Genomic DNA, 17,777 nt, shown 5'->3' on the forward strand with positions numbered 1-17,777 from the left:
TTTATTTAAAAAATTTTAATCATTATTAAAGACAGAGTGTGAGCAGGGGATGGGCAGAGAGAGAGGAAGACCCAGAATCTGAAGCAAGCTCCAGGCTCTGAGCTGTCAGCACAGAGCCCAATGCGGGGCTCGAACTCACAAACCGTGAGATCATGACCTGAGTTGAAGTCTGATGCTTTAACCGACTGAGCCACCCAGGTGCCCCATGTTTAGCACCATTTATTAACCAGTTAGGTCTAAATATTTAAAAATATTACACATTTAAAATATTGCATCCTTAAATTATAATTACTAATTGGGTTGTGTGTATCTGCCCCTAAGCAACTTATCAAACCTTGGAATCAAATTGGACATTACTACTCATTTTCTGTTCCACATGGAATTTCATGAGGTACTTGCTTTTATCACAGTGTCAGAAGTTCAGAAATAACAAAACCAGTGAATCACCAAAGTAGTAATTAAAAATAGTTTGTAAACTGGGAGCACTGAAACCAAAACATGGAATAAAGCTCAGGGGTGTGTGTGTGTGTGTGTGTGTGTGTGTTTAAGTTTTATTTATTTCAGTAATCTCTGTACTCAATGTGGGGCTCGAACTCATGACCCCGAAATCAAGAGTCTCAAGTTCTTCTGACTGAGCAGCTGGATGCCCCTCAGTTGTATGTTGGTGTGAGCAGTTTATATAGTGAGAATGCAGTGACAGTTTATTCTAAATTCATTGGTTATATTAGAATTTTCTTAAATGATAGTGAATTGGTCAGTGGTTACCTCCTACCAACCTTGGGAAACAGTTTAAGTTTTATTTATGATTTTTAGAGGTGTAAATAAGAAATGACCCAGGTCAAGTCAGTCTGGCAAAATACGCTAAATTAAGCTTTGCTTGTAGGACTAAACTGGTTTTGCCTGCTTAGGGAATTTTCAAGGCTGGTCTCCATTTGCTTTGTTTTTTTTATTTCATTTTTTAATTTAAAAAAAATTTTTTTTAACGTTTATTTTTGAGACAGAGCATGAACGGGAGAGGGTCAGAGAGAGAGGGAGACACAGAATCCGAAACAGGCTCCAGGCTCTGCGTGGTCAGCACAGAGCCCAACGTGGGGCTCGAACTCACGGACCGCGAGATCATGACCTGAGCTGAAGTCGGCCGCCCAACCGACTGAGCCACCCAGGCACCCCTCCATTTGCTTTTAACAGCGGCCTCTGGAAACCCAGCTTCACAAATACGTGTTGTCTTCTAAAGTACTGTAACATGATCTAACGTTGACACTGAACAGCCTTGAGCTAGACGCTCCAGTGGTTTGTGAGTGGTGTTGAGTACTGCTGTCTCCCTTGAGAATTTAAAATGTCCCACAGTATCCTGCGGGTTACAACAGTGCCCAGGGCATCTCAGCTCAGTTTGGGAACTGTTGGGTCTATAGATACTTAATTCTGTCTTGAAACCATCTACATGAAAATACTCAATTGAATCGTCAACCTTAATCCTCTTTTTACAGGCTTTTTATTAAATGTCAAATCTTTATTGACATTAATCCACATTTCTCTGGACTAACTCCATGCGACTTGACTAAGAGAATATTGTCAACATAAATTAGTCCTTGATTCTCTTACAGAATTTTCCTGGGGGCATTTCTGGTTAGCAGATCACACTGAATCCCTTATGTGAAATCCTTCAGGGCAGTGATTCTAAGGTAGTATTCTTGATGGAAATGTGTTAAGTTTAGGTTCATTTGGGTGGAAAAGGGGTTGAAAACCACTGGTCTAGTGGCGCCTGGGTGGCTCAGTCGGTTAAATGTCTGACTCTCGATTTTGACTCAGGTCATAATCTCCTGGTTTGTGAGTTTGGGCTTTGCGCTGACAGTGCAGATGGGGATTCTCTCTCCCCTCTCTCTGCCCCTCCCCCACTCAAACTCCGTCTGTCTCTCTCAATTATAATAATAAACAAATCCAACACTGGTCTAATGGACTAGGTATGTTAAAAACAAAAGTATCTCTGGATATCCCTACCAGTTTTCCTCGGTTAACATCTACTAATGACTTCAGAAAGTATCACGAAGAACAATTAGTATGGTATTCAACGGTACTCGGCCCATGGGTAACAGTGTGTGAGATAGTTCACTATTCCAGACACTTGTCTGATCTATAAAGTATTTTAAAAAATTGATGCACCACTGTAACATTCAATAAAACACACAGATCTTAGGTTTTCCATTCAATGAATTAACTTTGAATACACTCCTGTACCCATCATGCAAATCATGTTATAGAGCATTTCCATCACTACCAGATTCCTCGTCTATTTTCATTCCTCCATTTTAGGTCTGTTCTTACATTGAATCATAAAGTATGTATTCTTTTCTAACTTCTTTCATTTAATGATGTTTTTGAGATTAAGTTATATGCATTAGTCCATTTCTAATGCTGAGTTTTCCATTTTATGAATACACCAGTTATACCTTCTGTTTTGGGCTATTAATAAGGCTCTTATCAACAGTTATGTATACTCATGTTTTTGTGAACATATATATTTTTTTAATGTTTATTTTTGAGAGAGAGGGAGAGAGAGACAGAGGGGGAGCAGGGTAAAGGCAGAGAGGGAGGGAAACACAGAATCCGAAGTAGGCTCCAGGCTGAGAGGTCAGCACAGTGCCTGACGCAGGGCTCAAACCCACAAACTGTGTGATCACGACCTAAGCCAAAGTCAGATGCTCAACCGAGCTACCTGGGTGCCCTGACATATTTTTTCTTGCATAAATGCTCAGGAGTGGTTTTGCTGAATCGTATGGCAAATGAATGTTTAACTTTACTAAGAAACTGATGAATAGTTCTCCAAAGAGGTTGTTCATTTTAAACTTCCAGCAGCAACATAGGAGTGTTCCAGTGGCTTCACATTCTTGGCATTTGTGGATGTTTTCTTTTTTTTTTCCCAGTCATTCTAGTGCATGTGAAATGGTGTATCATGGTGGTTTTAATTTGTACTTCCCAGAGGACCTAAGATGTTGTGTAAATTTTGAATTTTGATTAAGTCTAACTTGTCCTTTTTTTTTTTTCTTCGTTTAGTACTTTGTGTCCAAGAAATCTCAAAGATATTTTTTTTTCCTACATACTTTTTGGGTTCTACATTTAAATCCATGATTTTGTGTGTATGTGTGTGTGTGTGTGTGTGTGTGTGTGTGTCCGAGTAGAGAATAAGAGTCAAGCCTTTTTATTTCATACATTCGTTTCACCAATATTGTTATACTTTCCTTTTCCCACTGAATTAACTTGCCATCTTGGTCAAAATTTGTGTACATCTGTTTCTGGACTCTTGGCTGAGTCTAATACCACAGTCTTGATTACTTAAACTTCATGTAAGTTTTTTGTTAGTTTATTTTAGTAATCTCTACACCCAGTGTGGGGCTCAAACTCACACCCGTGAGTTCAGGAGTCACAGCTCTTTCCACTGAGCCAGCCAGATGCCTCATTTAAATTTTGACAGCAGATAAGCATGTCTTCCAACTTAAGGTTGTTTGACTCTTGTAAGGTCTTTGCACTTCTACATAATTTTTAATATATTAACAAACCAGTCTTTTTTTTTTTTAAGTCTAATGGAATTTTGATAGGGATTGCGAAGTATAAATCAATTTATGGAGAATAGACCCCTTAACCGAAAACTGTTTTCCAATTCACGAACGTGATGTCTCTCAAGTCCAAGTTTTCATCTTCTCAGCAAAGTTTTGCTCTTTAGTGCAGAGGTCTCATAGATCTATAAATTTGTTCCTAGGTATTTGATGTTTTTTTTGCTACTAGAATGTTACTGTTTTTAAACTTTAAGTTTCTAATCAGATCACCAGCATGCCCCAGGCTTTGATTTTTCTAAGATCTTGCTAAATTCACTTACTAGTTCTGGCTGGTTCTCTTTTTCTTGCGGAGTAAGATTTTCTGTGTAAACAGCCATATCATTTGTGAATGACTATTCTAAGCTCTTGTGTTCCAATCTTTATGAGTTTTTCTTGACCGACTGTATGGCTCTGACTTACAGAACAGTGTTGAACAGAAATGGTGAGAGCAGACATCCTTGGTTTGCTTAGTATTTCACCATGAAGTATGATGTTAAGTGTAGATGTTCTTTTGCAGATGCTCTTTGTAAGACTGAGGAATTTAACTCCTAGGGTTTGTATTGTGAGAGGATGTTGAATTTTGTCCAGTGCATTTTCTATAATCATTGATAGGATATTTTCCTCTGTTCACAGGTAAATCATATTGATTGACTTTCTAATGTTAAATAGACCTTGCCCTCCTGGAATAAAACCTATTTGGTCAAGATGTATTATCCTTTTAATACATTGCTAGGTTCAATCTGCTAATGTTTGAAGGACTTTTATTCTTGTGTTCATGAGGGATATTGGTCTGTTATTGTTACAGCTTTTTCAGGTTTTGAATCAGATATGGTATTTCTTGGAGGTCCTCTACATATTTTGTCACAGGCCTAAGAAATGCAAAAATCAATTGTTTTGAGGTGTTTTTAGTGTCCATTTTTGGGTTCCTAAGAGCCAATATAAGTTTTTTTTTTACAGAATAAGAAAGATGACTTTTTAAAATTTCATATTCTTTATGTGAACGAAAAGCTGAAAAAAATCCAGGGAGAGAATTGAGATGTGAGATGAATTGTTAACAGGAAGAAGAGAAAAAAATCTGCACTGGGGATTAAGGAAGTTTCACAAATGTTTTTGATTATCCTCCATTATAGTATATGACGGATAAAAATCTTGAGGTTCAAACTCCAAGTATAATGAAGCCTACTATAATGAAATTTAAATTATTGGGAGTTTAAAGCAATTTGTAGTTTTGAAAGCAGTTCTAATATTTCCCATTCTACAAAAAGAAAAATCTCTCTAACCAAGTTAAAAATGTAAAGGAACACGCCCAACACAGCTTTAATTAAAAATGCAGGGGCACCTGGGTGGCACAGTTGGTTAAGTGTCCAATTCTTGATCTCAGCTCATGAATTCGAGCCCCACGTTGGGTTCTGTGCTGATGGTGGGGAGCCTTGTGGGATTGTCTCTCTTCTCTGCCCCTCCCCTGCTTGTGCTCTCTTTCTCAAATAAACTTAAAAAATTAAAAAAAATACAAAAGTCAGGGAAATTTCCAAATGTACACTTCATTAAAACTAAAATTTCATATGCAATAAAGATCTGCCTTTTGTGTTAACACACACACATACGTTTGTGTAAGTAGAGAAAAAGTCTGAAATGGTAACATTAAAATGAAAACAGCAGTTACCTCTGGGACAGTAATTGGTGCAGGAATGCTAAATGCTTTCTAGAAGAGATCCTATTCTTATATAATTTGCGTAACTAAAAGAGCATTCAAACTGTTCATACTAGTGAATCACAAATAGAAATAACACATCAATCTGTTAAAATATACACAGCTTCAGGGACACCTGGGTGGCTCAGTCGGTTAAGCATCTGACACTTGATTTTGGCTCAGGTCATGATCTCATGGTTTCGTGAGTTCGAGCCCCAAGTCGGGCTGTGTATGCTGACCATGCAAAGCCTGCTAGCATTCTATCTCCCTCTCTCTCTGCCCCTCTCCTGCTCATGCTGTCTCTCTCAAGATAAATAAATGTTAAAAAAAAAAAAAAAATACGCAGCTTCAAAACTAGAGGTGAAAATGTCAGAAGCCACATGCTGAAGTCCTACAATATGGTATTTTTTTTTCCTGATATTCTTTGGGGCAATAATTTACAAAATATATATTCAGGGTCGCCCTGGAGTTATTTAATGAATAGACTTAAGAAAAAATTATTAGTAAGCTCATTTTGAGAAATTTTCAGTCTCTTTTCAATTATACAAATATCTTATTGGAAAGTTTATTACATGTTCTGAATATTTAAAATACATGTATCCTGTCTAAGCCTATCACCAATGACAAAAACCCTAACAGAAGAGAAATCTAAGTACCTAACAAGACAATCATACATTAAGAGAAAAAATGACAATACGGAAAACAGTAACATAGGATAGACAAAACATTGGTATCTTTAAAACAAAGTTCTTACAAAGCTATTAACATGAGTGAATTTCAAAAAGAATTACAAATGGCCAAAAAAGTACTAACAGCCAAAAGAATAACAGTTTTTACATTTACTGAATTTGTACTGAGTTAAAAAAAAAAAACAAACCAAAAAAAAACCTATGGCGGGGGGGTTTTGCTGGCTTATTACACTTGTTTTGGCACAATACATTGGTACAGATTTCTGAAGGACAATTTGACAATCAATAGTTATTGAAAGCCTTAAAATACCTTAATCAGTTAACACTTAGCAAATGATTCATTCCAATTAAGATTTCCATTTTAATTTTTTGTGAATAGAGACGGGATGAAGAGAACTAACAGATGTTGCTACGGTCAGTTCAGAAGACTCACCAAAGCCAAAGCAGCAAGGTTTCCCCAACTCCTCTCTTACAGTGGAAAAGAAGTCCAAAGAATCCTGCTTTGGATCCAAAGGATCCTGCTCCTGTGGGCTTACTTCCTGCAAACACCACAGAGGGGCAGCCTTTCGCGATATCAGAAGGTAAAATAAGGCGAAGGAATGGAGTCCTGCGGGCACCGCCGCCCCGAGCAAATGAGCCATGAGTGATTATATTAAAATCTCACGTTAGTACTTCCCATAGTTTGCTCAAACTTCTTTAAGATGGTCTAGGTGACATTCTTCTATGAAGGATTCTGCTTGATTCAAAGCTTTTATTTTCACCAGAATAAGAATTATTTCTTTTACTTCGTCCCTGGGAAACAAAAAAAGGAAAACGAAGTGCATGAGACAGGGAATCATTAATTGTTAACCTGAAAAAAAGTTTAAGCCAATATCTCATATTCCAGACTTTACCTTTTCCAAATAAGCATTCCAATATAGACTCTTATTAGATGTGTATGCTGGCAAATTTTAATGTGAATGGCTGTAAGAAGTTAAAGCTATCATCAGAAAGCTGAGTTGCGGCATGGGGGCTATCAGCTTATATGGGCTACTATGGTGGGAGTCTCAGTGGGAATATTTACCCACAGAAATGCTACAAATCTAGGTTTTTTTATTAAAAAAAATTTTTTTTTAAACATTTATTTATTTTTGAGAGACAGAGACCTAGAATGAGCAGGGGAGGAACAGAGAGTGAAGGAGACACAGAATCCAAAGCAGGCTCCAGGCTCTGAGCTGTCAGCACAGAGCCCGACGCGGGGCTCGAACCCACGAACCGTGAGATCATGACCCGAACCGAAGTCAGTTGCTTAGCCGACTGAGCTGCCCAGACGCCCCTTGGTTTTTTATTTTTAAAAATGCTTTAGTTTTATTTTGGAGAAGTGCTTAATCAGAACGCAACTGTACTTAAACCCCTAAACATCTAGTGAGGTGAATGAGACACTCAAAACAGATCTAGCTACTCCTGGGTAAACATCAGGCTGCAGACCTGCACTTAACAATTACTGAGGTTTTAAAATGGCTAGGAAAATGAAAAACACTTTGAAAACATGCTATAAGAGGTTTTTGATTTATAGTTTCCCAAATCCCCTGTGCAATAGTTTTCTGGAAATGCTTACTTTGGAAGAGATTTACATTTAAAAATACGAACTACTGGGGCGCCTGGGTGGCTCAGTCGGTTAGGCGTCTGACTCTTGATTTTGGCTCAGGTCATGATCCCAGGAACTGTGAGATCGAGCCCCGTGTCAGGCTCTGTGTTGCACTGACAGCACAGAGCCTGCTTGGGATTCTCTCCTCTTCCTCTTTCTCTGCCCTTCTCTGCTCAAAATAAATACGTAAATGTTAAAAAAGACATGAGCTATTATGCGTGAGGTGTGAGTATAAAATAGATATTTTCATGTGCAATCTTAGGAATCACTATTAATTCTATAGTGGTAGTCTCTAAGGACTTATTATATATTGATTTAAAGATTTTGTTTTTAAGTTATTTCTATGTGGGGTTTGAACTTGCAACCCCGAGATCAAGAGTTGCATGCTCCAGCCGAACCAGCCAGGGGCCCCTCCACAGAGTTTTTCCAGAAGTAGAGTGAAAGTACAAATTTTCCTAAAAATTGCTGAGTGTAAAAAAGAAACCTTGAACTATGCTTATGGAGATACAAATGTGCACAATTACCTGAATTCACTTCTGGATAATTTCTGTGCAGACTGCAACAAGAACTGAATGAAGTTTTCTAGCTGGGGAATAGACGTTCTCATGGCAGAGCTTTGGAACCATTTTGCTGGTAAATATGCTGCTATCTGTTAATCAAAATACACATTTTTTAGTAACAACAGTTATCTAAGGCCTTTTGCTAACATCAATCATCTCATTTAATCCTTATAGTGATCATGCAGGTTGTATATTTTCCCATTTTATGGCTTATGGTTGATTCTATTTTGAGAAGTTTTCTCGGTCAAGGGTTATACTTTCAAAAAAATCCTATATTTTAATGCTAAGAGCTTAAAATAGGCTATTCTTTATGACTAATCATTAGTGGTATTTGTGGTACAGAATAAATTTAGTGGTACAGAATAAAAGAATTATGGCTCTGATCTTCTAATTTAATACACTGCTTTAAAAGTTCATGGCAGCATAAAGAGTCAGTTACATTCAATTTTTCTTTTTTGGGGAAAATACCACTTTACCATTATGCTATAGGTAATGCATGATTGGGGGAAAGTTTGGTAAAAACAGAAAAATGTTTAAGTAAAAAAAGAAAATTTCCTCAGAGCAGAAGACTAGAAGGAAAGAGAGAATGAGAGAAAGGAAAAACCTGAGATCATATACAAAGAAACTCTTTGACAAACAGGTTATGCTATAGTTGGTAATATCAAGATCAGTACTTACAAATGTAAAGTTGGGGGGGAATATATACCCTGTACACATTACAAAATGTTAAGTGGAAGTTCTGGAATGTATGCTTTTCAAAACACAGTTGAGGCAAAGATTTAGCCTATTCTTTAATCACCTTTTTCAATTATCCAGAAAAAATGGGGAAACATGGACTGCCGAGGGGTAGAAATATTTAGCTCTTTTCCAAGGTTTAAATACTAGCCCTTACTGGACTGAAATGTAAAGTTATTTGCACACGCTTTTCACTTGTTTGTATCACCAATTTCAATAAGATTTCCACAAAACTCCTTCACTTTTCCATAAATGATCCCAGGACTTAAAGCCTCACTGTCTTAGCATGGTTATCTAGCCACAAGCTGTGGAGAGAATGTCCTGTGTCGTCTTCTCTACTTCTGATAATAGACTCTTCTGGTCAAAGAGGACTAAACTGAACGTGAAGTACAGAGCATGGGCATTGAATTCAATTTTGGGGAGATAATGTAGTTTAAAACTATGTGATATAAAAACCATAGCCCAAGAAATCAGAGTGGGGTAGGAATTGCTATCCAATGTTTTATGTTGTTTTAAAGTTTATATTACAAACATTTTTCCATATTCTGAAATTCTTAAAAATGACTTATCTGATGAACAATGTTTTTGGATATCTAAGTTGTTTCTGACTATTATAAGTAATGCTACAATAATATTCTTTGTACTTAAATTCCAGTAGAAACAGCTCTTTACAACAGCAAACCCAAGACTTCACTGTAGTTTCAAGTCAGCCCAGGAATGCCACTTCTTAACCTTCAATCCTGAAATTTCTGGAGAGGCACTAGTGAGGTTGTCATCATGATTAAAAAGGTGGCCTTCTCCTCCCCAGTATAAGACAAACTCCTGGCCTGAAACAATCCTTTTCTTTTGCTAATAGCTTTTTTGTTCCACCCTCTTTCTTATGAAAATCTTCCATTTTGTACAACTCCTGAGAGATGTCTCTGCTTGCTATGTGGAATGCTGCCCAATTCATTAGATCTCAAATTTACTCCGCTGAATTTTCTGTTTTAACAAATTTTTATGTGCATCTCGGATTTTTCACTTAGGATAAATTCCTTGAGGTAAAATTACTAAGTCAAAGGTAAGAACTTTAAAGGTTTTGTAGCCATCATGCCAGAAGTCTCCAGAGTTCTATCCCCTGTTGCAGCAGCAGACTGTTTCTCAGAACCTCTGCACCACACGTTGGAGCTGCCCCTGACATGATGTGACTGTGGTTTCCTCATGCTTTTGACAATACAAGCAATTAGGAAATAACAACAAAAAAACCAAAGCAAAACAAAACCCAGCCAGCATAACAGGTAAAATAATATCCTTACTGTATTATTTTGCATTTCTCTGATTAGTATTCTTAATCTTTTCTATGTGTTTAGGAATTATTAGAAATTATTTTTATATATTCTTTTTTTGGTGAATTTCCTGTTACATGTCTTTTGGCCATTTTTAATTGGAATACCTGAATTGTTTACTAATTTTAAAGAGCTTTTTAAAAATGTAGATATTAATCCTTGTTATGGTTTACAACTTTTATCAGTTTTTCAGCTCCCTTTCTTTTAAACTTTTCATTGTAGAAAATTTCAAACAGGAGAAGGAATAAGTATGGTAACTCCAATGAACCTATCCTCAGTTTTAACAATAATCAAATAAATAATCCTGATATTTAATGCTTTCTGATTCACTGAAGTTTTACACATTCATCATCAAATCACTTACCTTTTTTTGCTCATTTCTTTTTTTAAGTTCAAAAGGATTCCCTTACCATCAGCTATATTTATCTTCTTGGTACAATATTTTATAGTTTCATTTTTATACTTTATTTCATCTGAAATTTATATTGGTATTTACTGAGAAGTGAGGATTAATACTATTTTAGTTGGTTTACCACTATTTACTACTTTTTCTTCTCCCTGCTGGTGATAATTCAAACCAGTATACTAATTCTTACTGAGGTGTTGGTTGCTTTTGGGTTTCTAGTCTATTAAATTGATTTGTTATTATGTGAGTACCACAATTTTAATTATTCTGTTACAAAATAGATTTTAAACTTTAAAGGAAAAAAGTAATCTCTACACCTAAAATGGGACTTGACCTCATGACCCTGAGATCGAGAGTCACGTGTTCTACTGACTGAGCTGTACCTCACAAAACAGATTTTAAGAATCCATTCCTACATACTTACCTGGCTGCACTTTTTAACAACATCTGGCCCAGGACTGGCAGTAAGAAGAGCTGTCATAAGGTAGCGATTCAGCAGCTTCCCGAGTCCTAGTTCTTGTAATGTGTCATCTGGGAGGAGTCCATTCCAAAGAAGAATATTGCGGAAAAGCTAAAGTACAGTATCAAGTGAGTATGTGTAGCTGTTTCTCTAAAGAAAAACTGTAATAGTTTCCAGCAAACATAAAACACTGGTCAAATTCTTTTAAACTCTCCTTATTAATACTGGTAGAAGTGTCAGTTTTATTTATTTTTTAAAGTTTATTTATTTTGAGAGAGAGTGAGAGTGAGTGATCATGAACAAGCAAGCAGGGGAGAGGCAGAGAGAGAATCCCAAGCAGACTCCCATGTTGTCAGTGCAGAGCCCAACATGGGGCTCGATCTCAGGAATTGTGCGATGGTGACCTAAGCCAAAATCAAGAGTCGGATGCCTAACTGACTGAGCCACCCAGGCACCCCAGACGTGTCAATTTTAGAAACAGCAGAAAAGATTTTTTATCAATTACCTAATTCTTTCCAAACTCTATATATTTGCTCATCCTATCTCAATTTTTAGGACTATCACCCCAAATCCATCTCAAATAAGTTAACTGGAGCCTTCCTTTCCAGATCAAAAATTTTCCTCCTCAATTTACATGCCCAGAGCCTGGGGCCATGGGGAAGACCACAGGACTCAAGGAAGGATTCATAAAGGACTACTGTTAAGCCAGTGGTACTGGGGCACTTGAGTGGTTCAGTCAGCTAAGCGTGTAACTCTTGGTTTTGGCTCAGGTCATGATCTCACACTTGGTGAGTTCAAGCCTTGCATCAGGTTCTTTGGCACTGGGCTCTCTGCTGTCAGCACACAGCCCGCTTTGGATCCTCTGTCTCCCTCTGTCTTACCCCTCCTCCACTCACTCAAACATAAACACTTAAAAAAAGAAAAAGAATGAAAAAGACAACTCAAAAAAACACAGCCAGTGCTACTGCTACCAATGGATGATCCTGATATACCATCAAAGCGGACAATCTTATTGCTCTGATATATAAGATTAATAATCTGTGAGTCTGGAGATAAATTGGGTAAAACACTCATAAGAAATTCTAACAAAATTAACACTGGTTGCCTTTTTTCCTCCAAATCCATCTCTTTCAGTGCATTTTATGGTGTTTTCCATTTTCTTTCCACACTTTGTGCTATATTTACTGCAGTGTCTTTCCACACTTCGTGTCATTGTTGATGCTGCTCCCTCTTCCTGGGAAGTCTTTTCCCTGACTCAACCATGTGATAAATAATGGATTCACCCTATTAAAATCTAGACTTGCTGAGGTCACTTACAACCTTCCAATTGTCAAATCCAGTAAACATTTTCAGTCTTTCTCCCAATTCTCTTCGGTGGCATTTAATACCCTGCCTTCATTCTTAAAAACCCTTTGATTAGTTCTCATGATGCCACCCTCTTGTGACCACTCTAAGCTTCACAATAAATTCTAAGGTTTCTTTTAAGACTTCATTTCTCTGCCTGCCTCTTTTGTCAGTGTTTCCCAATGTTCTGAGCCTTCTTCTCGTACTTCACCTCATGAACCTCTCCTTAGAGGCTGTCATTTCTGACCATGGCTCCAAACACTGCCTAGATGTGGCTGACTCCCAAATTTCCAGCTCAGATCTGTCCCCTGCAATTCAGACACCTATATCTATTCCTGTATTTGTCTCACGGGTATCTTCAATTCACTATATCTGAAACAGACCTTTATCTTTCTCCAAACCTATTCCTACTGTATCCCCTCCAATGCCCTCAAAGAATGTCATTATAAGTTACCAAGTTGCCAAAGTCAGAAACTTGGCTGGCACCCTACATAGTCTTCATATGTAATTAATTAGTCATTAAGTACTTTCAGTGCTTTATCCTAAGTATCTTCTGAACCCAACTTCTTACCATCCCTCCCTATTACCACTAATTTAGCCATGACTTCATCCTTTATCTTATTTTTCTAAATGTTTATTTATTTATTTTGAGAGAGAGAAAGCAAGCATGCGCCTGAGCAGGGGCGGAGCAGAGAGAGAGAGAATCCCAAGCAGGCTCTGTGCTGTCATTGCAGAGCCTGACGTGGGGCTCGAACTCACAAACTGTGAGATCATGATGTGAGCTGAAATCAAGAGTCCGATGCTTAACTGACTGAGCCAACCAGGTGCTCGCCTTCCTTTATCTTTTAGACCAGGATAGGACAATGAGGGATTATGGGTGAAATCTAGCTGACTGCCTGGTTTTGTAGAGCCGATAAACTAAAAATGGTTTTTATATTTCGAAATGATTAAAAAAAAAAGTAAAAGGGTAACGTGAAGATTATGATGTTGAGATTTCAGTGTCCAGAAGTGAAGTTTTACTGAAATACAGCCATGCTCATTTGTTTACAAATTGTTTATAACTGTTTTTGCACTACAAAGGCAGAGCTAAATGGTTCAACAGAGAATGTATAGCATTCAAAGCCTAAAATATTTACTATCTGGTCCTTTACAGAAGTTTGATGATCTCTGCTCTATAGTACTCTGGATTTAAAATTAAAAAAATTTATTTTTGTAGTTTTTGCTTACCTTTACACTCGACCAGAACTGTCTTTCTTGGAACTTTGAATGTGGTGATGTTTTGTTTTCTATAGTGCTAATTTGAAACAGAGAAAGAACAAAATGCAAACTGTTAATCTTCCAGAACCAGAGTTTAAAAAAACTCAGTTTTTTTTAACCAAACTAAGCCTTAACACATTAACAGAATGTACATGGAATGCTCTGATGACATCGAAATTACAAGTGCACTTTGATCCAACAACCCTATTTCTGAGAATGCCTTCTATACGTATACAGAATGGTAGATCTATAAAATTATTCCTAGCATTGTTGCTGATGGTTTATCACTCACATGCCCACCAGTTACAGTACATTATATGAAGGTATATTATGCAGCTTAAAGAATGAAGAAACTACTCTTGTGATGACGTGAAATGACCTCAAAGATGTACTAAGTCAAAAAAAAGTAAGGTACAAGACAATGGTTACAATTGTACTCCTTTCCTATAGAAAAGGGGGGGAAATAAAGACTCCACCAAAACTACTAGAACTGATAAATCCATTCTGTAGTCACAAGATACAAAATTAATATAGAGAAGTTTGTTGCATTTCTCTACACTAATAATGAAGTAGCACAAAGAGAAATTAAGAAAACAGTCCCATTTATAACTGTACCAAAAAGAATAAAATATCTAGGAATAAACTTAACCGAGGAGGTAAAAGACCTATACTCTGCAAATTATAAACTATGGATTAAAGAAAGAAACTGAAGACGACAAGAACACACGGAAAGTTAATTCCATGCTCAGGGACTGGAAGATCCAATACTGTTAAAATGTCTGTATTACCCAAAACAATCTATATAGATTTAATACAATCTCCATCAAAATACCAATGGCATTTTTCACAGAACTAGAACAAATAATACTAAAATTTGTATGGAACCACAGAAACTCCACAAAAAGTCAAAGCAACTGTGAGGAAGAAGAACAAAGCTGGAGGTATCACAATTCCAGATTTCAAGATATATTACAAAGCTGTAGTAGTCAACAGTATGGTACTGGCACAAAAACAGATACATAGATCAATGGAACAGAATACAGAGCCAGAATTAAACCCAAGCTCATATGGTCAACTGATGTACAATCAAAAGGGCAAGATATACAAAGTGAAAAAGACAGTTTCTTCAACAAATGCTGCTGGGAAACTAGACAGCAACATGCAAAACAATGAAACTGGACCACTTTCTAACAACACACACAAAAATAAACTTACACCACACATACACAAAAATGGATTAAAAGACCTAAATGTGAGACCTAAAACCACAAAAATCCTAGAAGAGAGCATAGGCAATAATTTTTTGACATCGACCTTAGCAACATTCTTCTAGATCTGTCTTCTCAGGCAAGGAAAACTAAAAACCAAAAATACCCTACTTGTTTCATAAAGTAAATCCACAATTCACAGATACTTTCTGGCTTTCTGTGCCAGGCACTGTTCTGAGCGCTCTCTTTATCTTCAAAAGGTCCTGTAAAGTAGGCATGAATTTACATACAAAGATACTGATGCACACAAAGGCCCAAAGTCAAATATCTAGTAATGCTAACTCTTGGCTCCCAGAATCTGTGGACTTAACTACTCTGTGATGCCACCTGTCATGTTCTTAACATAAAAAAACCTCTGTCCAGGTGTCAGGCATCATACATGGCATACAAAATGTGACTAATATTTTTTTGAAATCTTAACTTGCATCTTAATAGGTGTATTTATATTTGAGAACACTTAATATAGTTCCTTTTGCATTACTTTCTTAAATCTGTATTACATGATTAGCTATTTCATATAATCTAGATATTAACAGCTCTTACCTCTTTGGATATAGAGGAATAAAAACATCATCTTCTATTGCTTTCTTCACTCTCAAAACAATGGATTTAAGTAAGTCCTATTATATAAAAATTTAAAAGCATCAGTGATAGTCACAGGTCTATTTACCAAAAGAAGTAATTTTAACAGTATAGTACAAATATCAATTAGGTACAAGAGAACTTTATTCACCATGTTGGTGCATTTTCATTGCTGTATAGTATATTCTGTTGCATGAATACTAATAATGGGACATTTAGGTGGTTGTGAGTTTGGGGGCTATTATACACAATACTGCATAAAAGTTCTCGTACCTGTCTTTTAACATACATAGGTATAAATTTCTAATGGAATTTAGTTTATGTCTCTACATTCAACTTTGTACACAATGCCAAAATGTTTTCTGAAGCAGTGATATTCCATTTACATTTCCACCAGCTACGTACAAGAAATCCTGCCTCCCTACATCTTTACTAATAGGTGGTATCCTTTTGTTTTTCATGTTTGCAATTCCTGGGATATGCAGTCATACTTTATTATGTTTTTTAAATATTTTTTTTACTTTGAGAGAGAAAGAGAGAGGTTGGGGGGAAAGGGTCAAGAGCGGGGAGAGAGAATCCCAAGCAGGGTCCATACTCAGCCTGGACCCAGTATGGGGCTCGATTCCACAACCTGGGGATCACAACGTGAATTGAAATCAAGAGTCAGTCCCTCAACTGACTGAGCCACTCAGGTGCCCCTGTTATGGTTTAATTTTTATTTTCCTTTTGAGTAATGTCATGATGAGCGTCCACTCATTCTTATTTGGCATTTGGACATGCCATTTTGCTAAGTACCTGATTAAAAGCTGCTTGTCTATTCTTTTTTTAAAATTAGATTCTTTCTTACTGATTTGTAGAAGCCGTTTATATATTCTAGCTATGGGTCCTCTGTTGGTTTATCAATGCACTTTGATGTAGTAAATTCACTTTGGCACATGCATTTTATTGTTTGTGTATCAAAAATTGGGAACCAAAATATTCAATCATAGAGACTTTTTAGTCATCATGATATATCCATCCATTGCAAGAAAATATTAAAGTTTATAAAGACTACTGTAGTAACATACAAAATTAAATATTTAATGAGATAAGGGAAAGAAGTAGGATACAAATGTACACAGTCACTAAGATTATAACTTTGAAGTAAAAGGCTGGATGAGAACATCCTACAATGGTGTCTAGTCCTTGTACTAGGATGAAAATATAAAGGGAGTTTGAATTTTTCTTCATGTATTACCAAAATTTCTATATTACCCTCCTTCTTAAAAAGAAATCCATATTTGAAAAATAAAAATTCCACACAACAGGCTATTTTTCAAGTCAGTGACAATGTGTGTTAGTACAAATTAAGCTGTCAAAAAACTCTATACTGACCGAATTACTCATAAATGTAGAATTCAACCAAATATATTTTTTTTCATAAAAAGTATTTCTAACTGAAGTCCTGTTTCTTTTTCCAGATATCTATGACATATTCCTCCATGGCCACATATCAATGTTTAATTAATATTAAAAACAAAAATTCAATTTTTTTATACTCCAGTTCTTAAACATTCTGATATTTTAAAAGAATAAAGATAATTTTTCTAGGCATTGTCTCCATGGAGTAGTATTTGAACTTATATATATATAAATTACTGAGTTAGTGTTTGTACTAGAAAAGTTATGCTTTTTTTTTTTTTTCCCATTTAATTTAAATGTTTTTGAGTGCTGGCCCGGACAAACAGTTTTTTTCTTTTTTAAGCAGGCTCTATCTGGGCTTGAAACTCACAACTCTGAGATCAAGACTTGAGCTGAGATCGAGAGCTGGATGCTTAACCGACTGAGCCACCCATGCACCCCTCCGTATTGTTTGAATTTTTGTTTCTTAAAAATAGTTCTCTCAAACAATGCTATAAAGGACATTATTGAGTCAAACAATGGAAGTGGAACATGGATGGTAGATTAAATATAGTCAAGTTTACTGAAAATGATTAAGTGTCCCATGGTTATGTAACAGACTATCTTCATTTTTAGCAATTAGGCAATTTACTCTCAAATTTGTTCAGGAGAAACAAATCATCATGTGTATATATGCAATGGGACAGCAAATAGTAAAGCAAATGGGGCAAAATATTAATAATAAGTGAATCTGGGTAAAGGGCCCATGAGCATGCTATTTTTACTCATGAAAATTTTCTCTAAGTTTGACATTTTTTCTAAAAAGACTGTTTAAAACAAATTAGTATATTTTAAAATTCTGAG

General features: G+C 36.4%; 1 protein-coding gene across 2 annotated transcripts in view; it reads right to left on the reverse strand.

The window, feature by feature from the left end:
• Nucleotides 1-13,697: 13,697 nt before the first annotated feature.
• GCFC2 (GC-rich sequence DNA-binding factor 2) overlaps nt 13,698-17,777 on the reverse strand; it is a 47,297-nt gene continuing 43,217 nt past the window's right edge. Inside the window, exons 12-13 of one of the 2 annotated variants that reach the window (XM_042932817.1) lie at nt 15,495-15,571; nt 13,698-13,720 (exon numbers count right to left, since the gene is read on the reverse strand). In XM_042932817.1, the coding sequence (XP_042788751.1) occupies nt 15,561-15,571 (11 nt within the window). In that variant the 3' untranslated portion in view covers nt 13,698-13,720; nt 15,495-15,560. Of the gene's footprint in view, nt 13,721-15,494; nt 15,572-17,777 lie in introns of those variants that run through there. The other variant, XM_042932816.1, reaches the window with a different exon arrangement.

Source organism: Panthera leo, chromosome A3, assembly GCF_018350215.1.
Source record: "Panthera leo isolate Ple1 chromosome A3, P.leo_Ple1_pat1.1, whole genome shotgun sequence".
In the NCBI taxonomy this organism is placed as follows: Eukaryota; Metazoa; Chordata; class Mammalia; order Carnivora; family Felidae; genus Panthera; species Panthera leo.